This window comes from Helianthus annuus, chromosome 12 (genome assembly GCF_002127325.2).
Source record: "Helianthus annuus cultivar XRQ/B chromosome 12, HanXRQr2.0-SUNRISE, whole genome shotgun sequence".
In the NCBI taxonomy this organism is placed as follows: domain Eukaryota; kingdom Viridiplantae; phylum Streptophyta; class Magnoliopsida; order Asterales; family Asteraceae; genus Helianthus; species Helianthus annuus.
The window spans coordinates 97,741,276-97,759,130 of NC_035444.2; the positions used below are offsets into that span (position 1 = coordinate 97,741,276).

Here is a 17,855-nt window from a genome sequence, read left to right on the forward strand (position 1 = left end):
CACAACTTATTTGCGTTAGTAGTCGATATGGTAAGGTCTAGTGGTTCACATGGGGAAGCCCCCACTGATCATGGATATGGTTTGGGTAATAAAGAATGAACTGGTTAATCATGCTTTCAACTACGGGGTAACCCCCACGGCAATTACGCCAACGAAAGACAAACCACGTTTTCAGAAACAACTTAAAACTAATCAACCACCCGTGAACTCACTCAACTTTGTTGTTGACTCGTTGTTACAGGCCTTACAGGTCGTTAAATGCTTGGAGCTTGCACGAGGAAGGAGTCGTTGTGGGATACGGACTATTATGTTCCGTGCTTAATATTTAAATCCTTATGAACTTATTAAACTTATGCTTTGGACATTAAACTTATGAACTATGGACTTATGTTTTGGGTTTTACCTTTGATGCTAGCGTTGTTTAAATTTGAACTTAGTTAACTAGTTTTGTTCACCAATTGTATTGTGATTGATTATATTTACTTAATTACGTTGTTCAATATGATTGGTGGCTCGATCCTGGTCATGTCACGCCTCCAAGCGGTGGTACTCCGCATGGTGGATTTTGGGGGTGTGACACTATAAATAGAGGTGCTTGGTTCACTTCAAAGGCATCCCTTGGCAGACCACCTCTCTCCCACTTCACCCACACTCCACCACCACTACAACCCACATCCACCACCATCATCCATCATCCATCATCCATCTTAGAGTGTGTGTACTAGTCTCAGGATCCAAGATTGATAGTAAGAGTTATTGACAATCAAAGGCCATGTTTGACTAAGTCTCTTACATCACTTGGTGCAGACAAGCATTTAGTGTAATACTTTTGATTTTTAATCTTTTCGCACTTTTTATTTGGTTTTGTATTAATGACTTTAATAACTAGTTTATTATGTTGAAGGTGAAACTTCCTTATCATTTGTCCGTGGTGTCTTGGCGTTATTTTACTGTCTATATAAAATTTTGATTTGATTAGACGTTGAGGATAAACCGGTTCTAAAAGCTCTTGTGTCCTTGGACGACCTCGGTATCTTACCAACGCTATACTACGCTCACAATGGGTGCACTTGCCCATATGTGTGTTTAGTGTTAGTAGAATATTTTGTTTTATAAATTTAAAAGTTGACTAAAGTGTTAAAAAGGGCTTATAATATTAATAAAATATATCACGCTACACACGCATCAGTTTCTTATGTTGAAGTTAATGCTGATGATGATGAGATGAAGGATGTAGAGGTTGAGGTCAATACAACAAATATTAAGGTGAATCTTGCTATTGTTCCTACATTGTTGTTTACTGTGGTTGGTAAGCCGAAGGATGTGGTTTATAGTGAAGAGGTTAGCCTTAGAAGAATTGAAGTTGAACATCAACGACTTAAAGCCAAGTTGAAAAAGTTTGAAGTTGTTGATGATTATGAAGAATTGAATGAATGGTTTGGTGATGATGACGATGAAGATCACCAAGATGATAGAGACGATAAAGATGACAAAGATGATAAAGATGATAAAGGAAATGATGATGAAGATGGTGCTGGTGGTGCTTCGAATGTGAAATCATCAGGTAATACTTAAGTTGAAGATTTTCCGAATGATGAGCATAATGAGGAACGAGATGAAGCTCAACATCAAGGGGAGTCTTCTTCTGGAACTAAACATGCTGATCTTCATCAGGTATTCTCTAATACACCGAAAGTTATTTATTTTAATCATACTGAAGAAAAGGGAGATATAGTAGAAAACTGGACTAGGGAGTCCATGTTGGAAAGTTTGGATATGGAAAATGATAAGTTCAAGTTTAACATCGAAGAAGAAATTCCACCAACTCTTGATCGTGAGTATGCGTTCAAATTCGTAAATGAGGCAGATAATTTTGATGATGTGGTCATTGAGGAGGGATCAGATTCTGACCAGGACGTTCCATTCCATTATACTGGTCTAGATGATGATTTTCCTACCTTTGATGAGTTGTTTCGGTCGCATAATGAAGATGAACTTCAAAGGAAAGTTTCTGAGAAGATTGCTACCAATGATATTCCAAAGACTATTTCTAAAGAAGATCTTCGAGAAGAAAAGAAGAGATGGTTTAGGCAATGCCAGAAGAAAGGAAGTTCAAACGGCCTTTAAAGTTCTTCACAAGATATCCAGACAAGTCGCTTGGAGATATCCTATCTTGGGGTTATCTAGAAGATTTGAAAGTTTTATCCTATTAAGCGTGAGTGTGGTGTCCAGTACTTTGAATTCCTTCAGGATATAAAGACTCTTCCACGGTGGGATGTTGAAGAGTTGGTGAAGACGAAGAATATAAAGCAATACTATTATGGTTCTTAGGTGAAATATCATGAACAAAGGTTGTGGAATTATATCAAGCAGCATGCTAAGTTGAATTTTCTAGAATGGAAGCCACAACAACCTAAACAGGTAGTGAAGATTGATCCACACACATGAGAGAAAGATATCACATTACACGTCAAACATCCAAGGTGTTTGAAGAACATGCCTCTAAGAGAAATGGAACAAGATTTCTATAAAGACTTCGAAGGCTGGATCTTCAATCCAAGTACGTGTGAGGCGGTGATAACTCTGTTAGATGCCAAAACAGGTGACTGGAGGCACATTCATGTTCTTGATCTGATGTGGCTGGTCAACTGTTCGAAGAAAGATATAGAGTGTTTATTCTTCAACAAGATTGTATACAACGAAGTTGACAAAATTCAAGCGCAAAGGTACCTGAAGTTGGTGAACGCTGTTTTGCAAAAGATATTAACTCTGGTCGTTACTAGGAATCTAAGTGGAGAAATCTCGAGTTGGAAGAATTTCTAAAGAGAGAGCGTCATATTGAAAGAATGGAAAAGATGAGAACTGACACTGTTAAGCGTGCAAGTTGGAGATTGGGATTAGAAAAGCCTGTGACTGATCAAACTCTAATAGAGAAAGAAGAAAGAAAGATTCCTTGGTGGTCGAAAGCTAGAGATGGTCATAGATAGAGTATATCGAGAATGGTGGATCAATGTGGGGAGACCTTTGAGACAAAAAATGTTGGAAGAACGCAAAGAAGAAAGAAGAAGGAAGGCAAAAGAACAAAGACGCAACAGGAAGGCATGATGAAGAATATATAGGAAGAAAGATTGCAGCTACATCTAAGGGGGAGTCTGTAGATGCATATGTCTATAGCTTTCGTCTGTATCGAGTCTATATTTATCTATTTGTGGTCTATGTACATTTTAATGTATGTTTTGTATCCAATCCTGGATGAAACGTAAAGTTAGTATGTTTTGTAAGTCCATCCGGACGGATGGAGTTCATCCGGACGGATGGACATATCCCATCCGGACGGATGGGTTAGATGGTTTCATCCGGATGGGTTCGCTTATAAATAGACGGTCATGGTTCCTCATTTGCAACACTTGTCTTGACACCTCTGGCGAAGCCCTGCTCATTTCTCTCTGGATCTTTGTACAAGTTGTTACCTATAATGAGAATGATGATGTTAAATGGTGTCTGTGTTGTATTTCTTTCTCCTACTACAATTTCGGATTCTGCACGATCTTGTAGCTGCTAATCCGATCTGAACGAGTTAGAGCAAACCGAACTCCCGGTCCTAACAAGTGGTATCAGAGCTTGGAGGTCGGATTCTAGATATTCACAACAGTCAACATGCATGGATGTGATATTGTTAATTAGAACCAATGAAGAAATAAACAACATGCACATTCATCCGGATGGAGGGTGAATGCATGCTGGTCCGGATGTAGGGTGAATGCATGCTGGCCCGGATGAGGAATCTTGGTTTAACGGATGGACTTCACCTATAAATAGGCCATCCGGACAAACACATCGGGGAGAACACTAGAAGTCCATCCGTTCAAGTTCAAACAACAGTTTATTGTTCTTCAAGTTCGTCGTCGGATCTTCATAATCTACAACAAGAACATATCTCGGCTTCATCACGATTCATAGATTTCGAGTGTTCTAGTGTGTAGATCGAGTCGAAACTCTGTCCGGTTGTCGTTACGTAATAAAACGTCGTTTATTTACGTTTTTGTGCACGATTATGGTTCAATTTAACAGATTCCGCACGTTAAATGAAATCCGCCGCAGAACTAGTGATCGTTTACGATCCGATCCGGAATTTTCAAATGTTATGGATTGACGGAGGCGATAGACATTAGTGCACTCATAGACTCCCCCTTGGATATTGCCGTAGTCAGTCTTGTAGCATATTGTCTTTTCTCTCTCTCTGAGTCTTCACGAAGCTTTGACATCTTCAGCAACCACTGACTCCCTCTTCAAGCTTTTCTTGATTCTTCGTTCTGAATCAGCTCCCCTTTTCGGTTGACTCTTTTCTTCAGGCTCCCCCTTTCGAAAAGCTTCCGTGCTTTTAGGATCGACACCTAGTTCTTTGAATACAAGCTCCCCCTTTCGTCGAGCTTGTCTTCAGACTCCCCCTTAGACTCGGCTATGGAGATTGTAATCTGGCTTAACAATTTCAAGCAACTTGTAAAAGTAATTGACAATTTAGATTATTCTATCACAGTATTGAAACCTGGCACCATGAAAACCATTTGACATTTTAAAAAAAAAAACTCCAGAATTTCATACTAGTTCTCTCCCCCTATCAAATAACTATATATATATATCTGACAGTTAAGCATCCAAAACCTCACAGTTAATCATCCAAGTCCAAATTAATGACCTTGGAGATTTCACAAACTGTTTTTGATTTTTCGATTTAAAACTTCAAGTTTCTAATTAATGAACTTGTTTATTTTCAGATACACGTTCAGCCTACTTAGATTTTGAAACATAAAGTAGTAAACAAATATACACAGACATATTTTTGTTTGAGTTGTGTCAGAGGATCATATCAGTTTATGACAAATCACTAGCACCGTTGAGCTATAAACACTTTAAGTTTTAAACGATTCACTTAGATTGTCACTATACTGATTCACTTAAATTTTCACACAAAGTTCATCTGATTCGAGATACAAGTTAATGTTTTAAGCACTTAAACTTATTCGCGTGTCCCTCCTCAGAATATACTCCCGTATCAAGATTCCCTAGATTCAGTCTTACAGGTGAATATACTATATTAATATATGTACTCTGGGTTAGTGCGAGACCTTAAGAGCTCAGGTATGAACTACCGTTCAGTCAAAGAGATGAAGGCTCGACTTTAGGTGTGTCCCACTTAGGGATCTTCTTTACAACCGCATTTGATATCTATCTTTTGATATTTTCTCAATTTTTATGCAGAGGGTAAGCTTTAAGCGCGTAAAGTATTATACGAAGTGTAGACCATTGCTTCCCCAATATCAGAAGACCAGATATAATACCCCAGATATCAAACAGTATAAAGACCTACTATCTCAGAATCAGACAATCTCTCAAACAAGATTTCGGAGGTTACCCATATATCCGAGAGATGTTCCCCACAAGATAAGTAAATATATTGATATTTAGGTTTATATCTTGATGTCAATCTACTAAGCGTGTAAAAACCTACTGGCATATCATAAGTGAGACCGTTTATCACATTATAACATTCTATTTCTTTAGCATGCTGTGATTGTCTTACTGATATACTATCATTTCCGCTTTTTACACAAAAACTCATTTTGAATTTTTTCATATCTTTCACTTTTTCAAATTTTCCAATGTTTTTGTATTTTTAAAATTTTTACTCCCCCTAAAATCCAAAACATTTTAAAGAAAATTTGATAAACCGATGTAGATAGCTTTATTTTGCCATCCATTTCTGCTTCACATTCTCTGTTTATCTCACATTCACCCCCATGATTTACAAACCACTTGATTATAACACTTTAAAACCATTTTTCAATCTTGTTTTATCATGTGTTTGTTCACTCCTAAGGGTTTCGGCGAATTCAATCAACAACAAGTTTGATATTTGACAAATTTAAAAACAAACATATATTTTTTATTTTTCAATTTATCACAAAATAAAAACCTATTTTTGGTTTTTAAAATTTTTCAATTTTTAGAGTTTCTGAAATATGGTTTATTTATGTACAGAAAATGAACAAACACCCTGTTTCAGTTGCAGGGTTCCACAGCCTCCTGTGCCAGGCTGCTACTTTGATCATTCTGACATTCAACCATCTTTGGAAGCACCTTCACATTCACACTACTCAATCACTTGAAAAATTCAGCCCAGGTCTGTTTGACCTGAGGCATTTCAACACAATATGCTTCATTTAATTTCAGAAAATTCTCGTCGTTTGGCACAAACAACTTATCATCCTTAATTTTAACCAATTTGATTGAGTCATTTTTCTGTTCAGAAATAGATTGTTTCTTAACCACCCAGGTTTTTCCTTTTGAAACAGTTCTTTTGTAAAAATGTGAATCATTTTGAACGTTTTGTTTTGGCAAATTAACTTCGGTTTTCCAAAACTGATGCGGTTTGGTCATATCAACCGATGTTCGCCAATTCTGTGTTGTTCTGAATCCGAGTATGTGAGAATTCCAGGTTTGTCTTGAATCAAACCTAGTTGGATTTGATTTCCAAGTTTGATTTGAAGCAAACTTGTTTGTGTTGTACCTCCAAATTTGTTTTGAATCAAACCTGGTTTACTTTTGTTTCACATCCTCAGATTCTGTTTCCCAGCATCAACAGGCTTTGAGTTTGGACACTTACGACCAACATGTCCAATTTTATTACATTTAAAGAGAATTTTCTTTGAAACATCTTTGGCATGTTGTTGTTGCTTCTTCTGAGCATAGAACCCTTCATTAGACTACCGTCTAAATTTGAGTTCTTTCTCTTCCTTAAAACTTGTTTCATGAACAAAGTTCATCTTTTTCTGATAGTTTTGCATTTCAGTTCTTTTCCAATTCTGTTTCTTTTTATAACCCAACCCAACCTTCATCTTTTTCTTCTTGAAACTAGGTTTGTTATAAAAATTCTTGTTACTCTTTCCGGCAAACTTTGAAATCTCAGATTTTTCAATTTCAATCAACTTTCTGAAATCACATTCTGAATCGGGACTTCATTATCTGAGAATAATTTGTCCGATCCAATCATGGTATAAACCAATCCTTTTTAATCATCATTCTCCGTTTTCTTAGATTTGAGTTTTTCATATAACCTTCATGATAACTACCCTCATTTTCATCCTGTGATTCAGATTTACCTGTTTCAACGACCTTACCTACCACCTCTGAATCACTAGAATCATCAGATTTGGAATAGGTTATGTCAATATTATCTGGCAATTGATCAACCATGTTGAAAGCTTTTTCCACCTTCTCGTCATCATAGAATGTGAATTTTTCCTCAAACGGTGGTGGAACTTGATGATATTCTGAGCCAATTCCTTTCTAATCTTTATCATCTGGTTTTATGTTAAAAATACGTTCAAGAACATATGATGAAGCGTGGTAACTATGCAACTTGTTGTTATCTTGTTCTAAATCATTTATTGTACGTTTTAGCTTAGCAACATCTTCAATATAAGAATTTACAACTTGTTGTTTTATTTCATATTGCCGTTTAAGCATGTCAGTTGTTTCAGAATAATGTTTCAATCTAGATTGAACAAGTTTCATTTGACTTTTCACATCTTCATATGACTCTGTTGTAATATGATATGCAATTTTTATTGAATCATATTCTTTTTTTTTATTTCTTAAAATGAATTTTCTTTTTGTAAATAGTCCCCTGTCATTGTTGAAAACTTTTCTTTTAAAATCTCATTTTCTTTTTCTAAAACTTTACATTTTGTTGATGCATAATGTCTACCGCCTGCGTCATCAGTCAATGTCGTCTCAATTATATGTAATAGTTTGAAATGTTAAGTTTTATATGTATTTTGGGCCAGGTCGCACGACCTGAATGTTTCAGGTTGCACGAAGTGAACTTGTCAGTTCGTGCGGTCTGGACATGTTATTCCATGCGATCTGGTCAGCCTATAAATAGGCTAGTGGTGTTCTTCATTTAAAACATTCTGGAGAATTCTGTAACGAAGTGCTGTCGGATTCTCTCTGTACCAAAACATTTAATATCAATGAAGAACATGTTTAAAGTGACTTTGTACTCTTCTACTCATGTTCTAACACTGACGGTTTCTAGTCTGATTACGCCTTTCTAGAAACTAGATCTGACTCTGATTGACTCGTTTGGACGAATCCTCGATCCCACAAGTGGTATCAGAGCTCAGGATGAGTCAAATCTGTTGATATCAGTCTTTTGAACGGTTTAGAATCATATACTTCTACTCTTTCTTGGATTTTCAGACGAATTCACGGACAAAATGGACTGAATTTTGGATATTATGTGTAAAACATCATTTTGAACAATTGTACAAAGTTTCAGACCATAAATCAAACTACAACTGATCCAAAAATGTCAAAAACTTGAAATTTTGATAAACTAAGTCTTCAAACGAGGTGAAACTGTCCAAATCGTATGAAAATGATGTCCAAATCGTGTTAAATTGATTAGACCGTTAGAATTTTTGTCAGATCGTATGAAATTTTTTGTCAAGATCCCACGGATTAGACCACATCATGTGAAACTATGTGACCAGATCGCACGAACTGATCAGATCGTGTGAAGTTGTTTCAGATCGCACGAATTGAAAATTTTTTTAACTCACCTCGCACGGTTTGGCAATCCAGGTCATTTGAAATAGTCCAGGTCGCTTAAAACTTCAAGTCGTTTGAAAGCTCAAGTAATTTGAAACAGTTCAGGTCGTTTGAAAAGTTCATGTCGTCTGAAAGTCCAGATCGTTTGAAAGTCCAGGTCGCTTGAAATTGTAATTTTTCAAAACTTTGAAATTTTTTGAAACATTTTTCAAAGTATAAAAATGGACAATCAAGAGTTTTACAATGCGTTTTTCAGAGGAGGTATGACTGTTCAAACTCCAGCAAGTATAGCCCAGAAGGTGATTATGGAGAACGAGTTTTACAATGCGTTTTTCACCAACGATTATTACCGACAGGCTATCTATAATAAAAACAATCAACAACCATTCAATCCACGACCTCAAATCGAAAACAGTCAATCCAAACAAACAAAAAAAGCTCTTTTGGTGAATCAAGATGATGAAAAGATTCAAGAATACATTCCAGGAGATGGTCTTGCAATGATGGCCGAAATTATTGAAGAGCCGGAACCGGAAATGGAGGAATGTGTTCCTGAAATTGAAGAAGTCAGTGAAGTGGTGAATGAAGAAAGTTGTGCAGATCTATAAGAGGAAGCAGCAGCGGTCTACTATTATCAGTCTGAACAGGAGGTAATTAATAACGCATTTAAATCTATAATGCCAGCTAATGTGTTTGATTCTTTTGCAGGTTTCTTTAGTGAACCGGCTACGGGTTTTTGCCCACAGTACGAGGCTGAACAAACTCCGGTTCAAGGATCATTGATGTCTCAAAGGAAATGAATGAAGAGACTTTGAAAGAAATAGCAGACAGAGCTCTTATGGTCAAGCTGCAAGAGGTAGAACAAACTAAAACGCCTTCTGATAACAATGAGACCAAAGATGCAACTCAAGAGTCAGTGTCAGTTGAAAAGGAGTCAATTATCGAGACTTGTGATACGTATGAGTCAGGAGAGAAGTCCGAGTCCGATGACAAATCAGAAAATGTGAAGTCCGAATCCGGAGAGAAATCTGAGTCCGAGTCCAGAGAGTTTGGTAAATCGGAAAGTAAAAATGATAAACAAGAAAATGTTTTTGAAAAAGTTTATCCAATTCTTGAAAAACCATGCGAAGACTGTTTGAAACCATGCATGGATTGTCTTGAAAAAGACAAACAGTTTCAGGAGTTGATAAAGTTTAACAACAAATTAAAATTTGATTTGAATGATGTTAAAGAAGCTTATGACACTCTGTCATGATCAATTAAAATGATTCACACTGAAAGTAAAGAAAATGATAAAATTGCTAATTTGCTCAAAGCTACGGTCATGGAAAAGAAAATGTCGATTAACATCCATCTGGACACAATCGCATCTCTAAAGAAGGAACTTGAACTGATGCACATTGAGACAGAAAGAGTCGACAAAAAGTTGATCAGTTATCTTTCATCTTCATATGTGATTGATCAGATCGTTCCTCAACAAACTAAAGCTAAACCAGCTTACAAAAATGTTCCACCCCAATGTGGAATCATTATACTCAGAAATATCCACACGGGGTGGAGAAGGCATTGAATCTCAAACTGAGAACAGAAGAGAATGAGTTATCGGAAAACATAGATGTTACATTCTCTCTATCTGACATCGACAACGAGTCACAATTGGTTAAAACAATTGTAGACTAAGTGTTGGATGAAGAGAGTGATAACACTGATTTCGAAACGGTTAAAACTCATTTTGAGAATTCCAGTTCAGATTCTGAAGATGACAAAAACTTTCTTGATAAGTTTATACCAAAGTCAGATAAAGTTTTAGATGACGATTCGATCATTGTGGTTTATACGATGACCGGAACTGACAAACTATATACTGATTTTGAGTACCCGATTCAGAATGCGAACCTGGAAAAAGTTGAAAAAGTTTTTAAACTCGTGGAAATTGATATCTCAGAAGTTAATAACAATTAGTTTCTATCGAAACCGAAAAAATCTTTTGTTAAACAACAACCGACAAACAACACGGGAAAGAAAAATGAATGGGTAGGTAACAATGAGAATAACAAGAGACATGGTAATAATTACAAAAAGGGTGTTGGTTTGAGAAGCAAATGGCTAAGAAAGAAGTTAAGCCAAAAGAAAAATTGAGTGAAGTGTTTGTGGCTGGTAATAATACAGAAGTCGAAAAGGATTATATCTTTAGTAAGCAAGCAATTGACGATTTTTTTGCGGCCAAAAAGATAAGAGACGAGGCAAACAGATCCACTTTTGTTGAATATGACAAAAGAATCTGTTATCGATGCAATGAAATCGGTCACATGGCCAAACAATGTGTCAAAAAGATAATAAAACCAGTTTTCCATAAACCAAAATCAAAAATTTCAAAGGATGTTAAGGAAAATCACCTATGCTATCCCCCGTGCGTATTCTTAAACGCGGTGAATCATTGAAGTCAGAGGACAAACCAAAATCAACTTTTGAAATTGGTGAATCTTCAAAATTTCAAAAGACTTCAAAGGTTTATTTTAAAACAAAGACTTCCCAAAGTCAATCATGGGTGAAGAAAATGGAAAAAGTTGTAAAATTTGAACCAAAAATTTGTGTAACCACCGATAAGAAAATTGAGTTTGAGTTAGATAAGTTGATTAAAGAATTCCCACCTATCAAGGAAGGATCTCTTAAATCAAAACAAGAATCTGATGTTCCAAATGTTGTTTTTAACATTTCAAAAGTTGACAAAGTAGCTCATGATATTGTCTTTGGTAGTATACCAAATGTTGAAAACTCTTGGGTATCATTGTTTAAGTAATGTCTTTTGATGTGTGTAGGGGCTTCCAAGGTCTATTATTTCTAAGTGGATAATGGATAGCGGCGCCTCAGGGCACATGACAGGGATGTTAGTACTGCTATACGATGTCAAGTCAATTAATGGAGGTTATGTCGGGTTTGCTGGAACTCAAGGTGGTAGAATTGTTGGAGAAGGAATACTTACTAATGGGGTCGTAACATTCGATAAAGTGAACTACATTGCTGAGTTAGAAAACAATCTGTGGAGCATCTCTCAGATTTGTGATAAGTCATTTACTGTTCATTTTACAAAAGATGAATGTCTGATTCTTAAACCAGGGTTTAAAATACCCGCAGAAATGGTGTTGATGCGCGCTCCTCGTGAAAACGATCTTTATGTACTAGACATGAGCGTTGCAACAACGACAGATAAAAAGGCACAATGCTTTGTAAGCAAGACGAAGGCGACGGAAAAAGAATCCATCATGTGGCATCGTAAAATGGGTCATATTCACTTGATAAAGATGAACTTTTTAGTTCATAATGATCTTGTAGACGGTGTTAATTTGAAAACCTTCCATCTTAACGATGACTGTATTGAATGTAAGAAAGGGAAGCAGACGAAGAAATCGCACCCGAAAAAGCTCTTGAACTCCATCAGATTACCGCTCGAAAGACTCCATATGGATCTTTTCGGACCGGTAAATGTGAAAAGCATAAGTGGAGATATATATTGTTTAGTTGTTACTGAGGACTTTACAAGATTCTCCTGGGTGATGTTTCTAGAGAGAAAAGCCGAAACGTTTGATTCTTTGATGAGGCTATTCAAAAAGATGGAGAATCTTTACAAACTGCCGATTAGACATATTCAAAGCGACAATGGCATAGAATTCAACAACAACCGTATGCTCGAATTCTGCAACGATAAGGGCATTCTTCATGAGTTCAGCGCACCGTATACTCCTCAACAAAATGGTGTCGCAGAAAGAAAAAATCGTACGTTGATCGAAACAGCTTGTACCATGTTAGCAGATTTGAAATTACCGGTATATTTTTGGAGTGAAGCAATTGCCACGGCATGTTACACGCTCAATCGCGTTCTTACGGTGAAGAAGTACAAGAAAACTTGTTTTGAATTGCTTCATCTTTATAAACCGAATCTGAAGTACTTAGAACCATTCGGATCACCATGCACATTCATTGATCCAGACGGTAAATTTGGTTCGAAAGCTAATGAAGGTTTTTTTTGTAGGATATGCTAGTCCGTTGAAGAGAGATTTTGTTCCGAGTTTGGGGAAGATCATACAAGTTCAACACGTTGATTGTCAACAGTTTACCGCTCCAACTCAACTTCCCGGAAACAGTTTGCTATTTGATTACGACAATCTTTGGGAGTCAGTCCATTTACCGACAGAGCCGAATGAGGAGGAATTGGCGTTCTTATACCAACAACAGCAGTCTCTTTCACAAGAGCAAGTACCAAGACCGTTGGTGGTTTCTTCGCCCACCGTGGGTTCAAATGATCATGAGGCTGGTCCTAGTGGAACTGCACATATACCCCCAGAAGAAACAACTCCATTATTTGACCAATCTGATGACTCAGAATCAAAAACCGATCCGATTTATGACGAGGAACCAAATATTGCGACTTCAAATGTTGTTGATCACGCGGGTGATCATAATATAACAAATTTGCAATCAGAATTAAGCGTACCAGATACGGTCATGCCAAGAACGTTATCTTACCATCCGTCAGCGCAAATTATTGGTGACCTTCAAAGCTGCTTGAAAACCCGCGAACAAATAAACAAAGGGCTTACATGTTTTTATTCCTCTGTAGCACCTTTACAAGAAGAGTTCTCATTAAAATGTTTTATCTCACAGGTAGAGCCGAAATCTTACAAAGAAGCATTAACCGAAGAGAGTTGGGTAAATGCAATGCAAGAGGAGCTACAACAATTTGAAAAGCTTGGAGTGTGGAGGTTGGTTGATCTCCCAGAAGATCAGAAGTTGATCAAGACCAAGTGGGTCTTCAAATGTAAAAGAGATGATAGAGGGGTTATAGTAAGGAACAAAGTACGGTTGGTAGTCCAAGGATTTAGTCTGTGACAACCCGAATACTTGAGTTTAGAACTACTTAAACTCCACAATCTTTGGCGTGTATTTTTACATCCAATTGTTCATATATTACGATCATATGAGACTTATTGAGTTACGCTCGTACATCAATAAATATTTACATGTGCTTGTTAACTAAACGTGAAACCGTTAAACGTATTATATGTGCTTGATTTCTTATGTTGCATGGTGTGTTTGTATGTACGTAATAGAATTAATAAATGTTGGTGGGCTTCGTTACACATTTGGGCCGAATTAGAACTCCCCACATGTAACCTGATTGTGCATTTCGTTGAGCCCGAAAACATGGCCCAACTTCTCTTAAAAGCCCAAGGTTAAGACCAAAGCACATCTTGTAGGCGGCATACAATATTTAATGTATTGCGAATTATCTTTAGCTAACAATTACGCTAATCAGAAGGCCCTCATACTTTCCTTCCCTCATCTTGTACTTGGCGTCGAACCTTCTCTTCATCTGGAGGTTCTTGTGTTGATTCCGTATAGTATCTTATCTTGGTTAGTATCACCCGTCCCTACTTGGTATATGTTTTGATTATACTTAGTTGTGGTATGTCTATTGTTTAATGTATACATGATGTAAGGGTAAATACATAACATAGTTTGTAAACTGTATTAGATGCATGATTAGGGAGTGACGTCTTTGAACATTAAATCCATGTTGCTGATTGATAATGTGATGTCTTTGAACATTAAATCCATGTTGTTGATTGATAATGTAATTGCCTAGTTAATGTTAGGGTTAGATGAGGTGGACCAATAAATCAGAATTAAACCCAATCGTATAGTGCTGGGCTTGTTTAGTCACCGGGCCACACACACTCCTGTTGGTGGGCTCGCATATATGGGTTGTTGTAATGTGATATAGGGAATGATGTAATATACTAGGGTATGTGTAATCTGTGAAGTTTAAATACATAACATGACATTATGAGTTGGATAAATTCTTGTTATGTATTGATATTAGTTTAAATAAGTAACGTGTAAAGTTTTCATGATTTAGTTTAGTTAATGGTTTGTTAATGCATGAGATGAGTTTATTGCCAATGCTAGTTGGGCTGGTTGGATGGCAATCTGTTCGGATTGCCGTTCGAGAGTTAGAACTCAACATGATATTTGATGGGCCGACCAGCTTATTCACTTGATATATCACAATAAATGACTTCCTTTAAATCAGCACCTCTACAAGATATGAATATCTATATGATTCACGTGGCTCTTTATGTTAATGGATTCTAAATCTTGAAAAGGCTGACAATCACATGCAACTATTTAATGAGTTCACATGTAAATGTCCAACACTATTTGCATGCTTCACTTTGATTGGACCGATATATTGGTGTACTGATATGTTCACGTGATTAGGTAATGGGCCATAAATTAGTCATAATTGGCATAAAACTATCCCAGATCATATCAAACCCAACTAAGCTATCAATTTGGTTATATTGCATATACTTGTGTTGAATACTAAAGGGTTGTATGTGTGTGAACATGAGATCATTACGTGAACCTGGTAGAAATCGAATACATGCTGGATGATTACTTATTGATATTCAATTAATGGATTGATTTTTATGATTTGAACTTTTTGTGCGAAATACTTGTACAGTAGTTGTGTGTTATGTGAAAAAGGAAATGCGAGGATTAATTGTATATAAGATGTGCAATCTATGCGTACATAAAAAAACTGATCGTTACCGATAACCATGTTAGGACGCATTTGATCAACTGGTAATTAAGTAGACAATCTTACCGAGCAAATCAAAGGTGAGTTCATCTCTTGAGCATGCGTCCCGGTGGTTAGGACAGTCAGTGGGTATCCCGGGGAGGGATAAGTCTTTTGGGTAAAAACGGGAATGTTGGATAATATACTCTTCCTATCACCTTTAAAGTCCCTCCGTGTTGTTTGTTTACCTGGTAGGTAACATGGTATTAGTTAGTAGCGCTACTTAGGTTTGGCAACCTCACCCCGTACCTGGGAGGACGGGTGTTGAACTAATGACCTAGTCATGACCAATGCTTTGATAGGAGCATTGGAGAAAGGGCAATGTAAATCAGAAGCCATCTTGTATTGGGGTATTATCAACATTGTTTTCAACATTACTTTTGGAATTAAATTCAATGGATTAACTAATCACTTGGTAACTAACGTTTTTGTAAAACTATGAACTCACCAGCGTTGTCTGACACACTTGTTACATGCTTGCAGGTCGTTAGGTATCTTGGATTTGGGAACTTGCTGTCTGGAGTAGCTGGAGTAGCTGGAGTGGTCATGGGTCAACTGGAAGGATTCATGTGATTGGATTATTGATACTATACTTTGGTTTTGAAACAGTTTAACTTGGTTTACTATTTGCTTCCGCTGAACATGTTGGTTTTCATTTAAACTTGTTGATGGTATTTTATTAATAATGGGGATTTTATTTACAAACTTGTATGGGTTCAATGTAATTAGTGGCTCGTTAATGGTACGTCACAGCCTAGCAGGGACATTCCCTATCTGTTATTTTGGGGGTGTGACAGTTTGGTATCAGAGCCACTGGTTATAGTGAACTTGGTTTTAAAACGTTTCTTAAAACCAGACTATAACCGAATAGATCTGAAATCGACCATGACACTCAGCTCCAGACTGCAAGGTTCGTTTCTCGTTTACTATTGCATAGCATATCTAGCGTACCCTTATGTATGACATTACACGTGAATGCACACCTGACACTGCAATATGAGTCCTTATGTTATCAACCCCTGTTATGTGAACTATTAGTGTGACACTACCCTTCGACTATTGTGATTCATGATCCTGTAAAACCTTTTGTTTGCTATTTGAATGTGGGGAACCTTTTAGCGCGAGTTAAGAGGCACTGAGATAAGCATGCAAATCACCTTATTATTATGGGTGCAAATAACCTGTGAGGTGCATGTGAGTCCCAATGAGGCTTAACGAGTGTGGAAAGGGTTCCGCTCGGCTAATTGGTGTTATGTTAGAACTCAGTAGTCTATAGAGGTCATAGTAATACTTGACTCCTACTCGAACTTGCATTTTAAATCCTTCCTCTTCTTGTATAGAAACATGAGCGGACGAGGCCATGGACGTGGCCACATTGCTATGACGCAGGCCGAATTAACCAACTTGATCAACACTCGTGTAGCTGAAGCCCTAGCGGCTTACCAGGCTGGTACGATATGTGCCAATTATTTTTCTATCCTTATGTCGTATACTCGAATCTTACTTGTGCGTTGTATATTCTTTCGTTTTAGGTTAACCAGCGAATCAAAACAATCTACCCACTCCACCTGCTTGTACGTACAAGTTGTTCATGAATTGTAAGCCACAGACCTTCAGTGGGACTGAAGGGGCTGTAGGACTCCTGCGATGGTTCGAGAAGGCAGAATCGGTATTTGCAATGTGTAACTGTCCTGCTGGGGACAGAGTGAAGTATGCTACGGGCACACTCGAGGATGGTACCCTGATATGGTGGAATGCCCAGGTTCAGATGTTGGATATCGAAATGGCAAATGCCACCACTTGGGAAGACTTTAAGGAATTGATGAGGGAGGAGTATTGTCCTTAAGATGAGGTTCAGAAACTGGAGACGAGTACTATAATCTGAAAATGGAGGGATCTGAGATTGAAGCCTTCACTAGAAGGTCTAATGATTTAGCAACTTTGTGCCCTAACATGTCTCGACCCCCACATCGGAGAATTGAGTTGTATCTCAAGGGTTTAGCACCAGCTGTTAAGGGGTACATTACTGCTGCAAACCTAGACAATCTGCCCCGTATCGTCCGTTTGGCACATAAGATTACTAACCAAGAGGTCGAACGTGGCAACTTGTCGCCACGTGTTTCTGCTACTACCTCGACTGCTACAACTACCGCACCTGCTAGTGATCACAAGCGAAAATGGAACGATAGTGACAAAGCAACCAGTGCCAGCCAATCTCAGAAAAGGGCAGACAACAGCATCCACCATAGTTTTAGCATGTTGTCTTCTGTGAATCAGAATCAGAGCAACAATTCAAATTAGGGTTCTTACGCGGGAAAGCTAACAAAGTGTGATAAGTGTATGTTCCACCATCGCGGACCATGCACCCGGGTATGTCATAGGTGCAACAAGGTGGGCCATATGGCTAACGATTGTAGGGCCTGGCTCCCAAAGCCGCCGCAGCAACAGGAGAGGCAGCAACCCCAACAGAATCAGGGAAATCAAAAGGGGTGCTTTCAGTGTGGTGAAGAGGGTCATTTTAAGAAGGATTGCCCTCAGCTTAACCAGGATGCTGGAAACAACAACAACGCAGGGAAAACAACAATGGGAACAACGGTGG

The 17,855-nt window shown here is 37.7% G+C and overlaps 1 protein-coding gene across 1 annotated transcript; it reads left to right on the forward strand.

The window, feature by feature from the left end:
- The first annotated feature begins 1,224 nt into the window (after positions 1–1,224).
- On the forward strand, positions 1,225–2,127 carry LOC110942692 (FK506-binding protein 3-like). The gene is made up of 2 exons (XM_022184463.1): positions 1,225–1,564; positions 1,721–2,127. Exons 1-2 carry the CDS (start codon positions 1,225–1,227, stop codon positions 2,125–2,127), a joined length of 747 nt encoding a protein of 248 aa, XP_022040155.1.
- The last annotated feature ends 15,728 nt before the right edge of the window (positions 2,128–17,855 follow it).

What these genes read in the sequence shown, in the direction of transcription:
- LOC110942692 (XM_022184463.1), top strand. Translation starts at nt 1,225, where the DNA reads ATGAAGGATGTAGAGGTTGAGGTCAATACAACAAATATTAAGGTGAAT. An exon ending in TTCGAATGTGAAATCATCAG is followed by an intron (nt 1,565 to 1,720) that starts GTAATACTTAAG and finishes ATCATACTGAAG; the next exon opens with AAAAGGGAGATATAGTAGAA.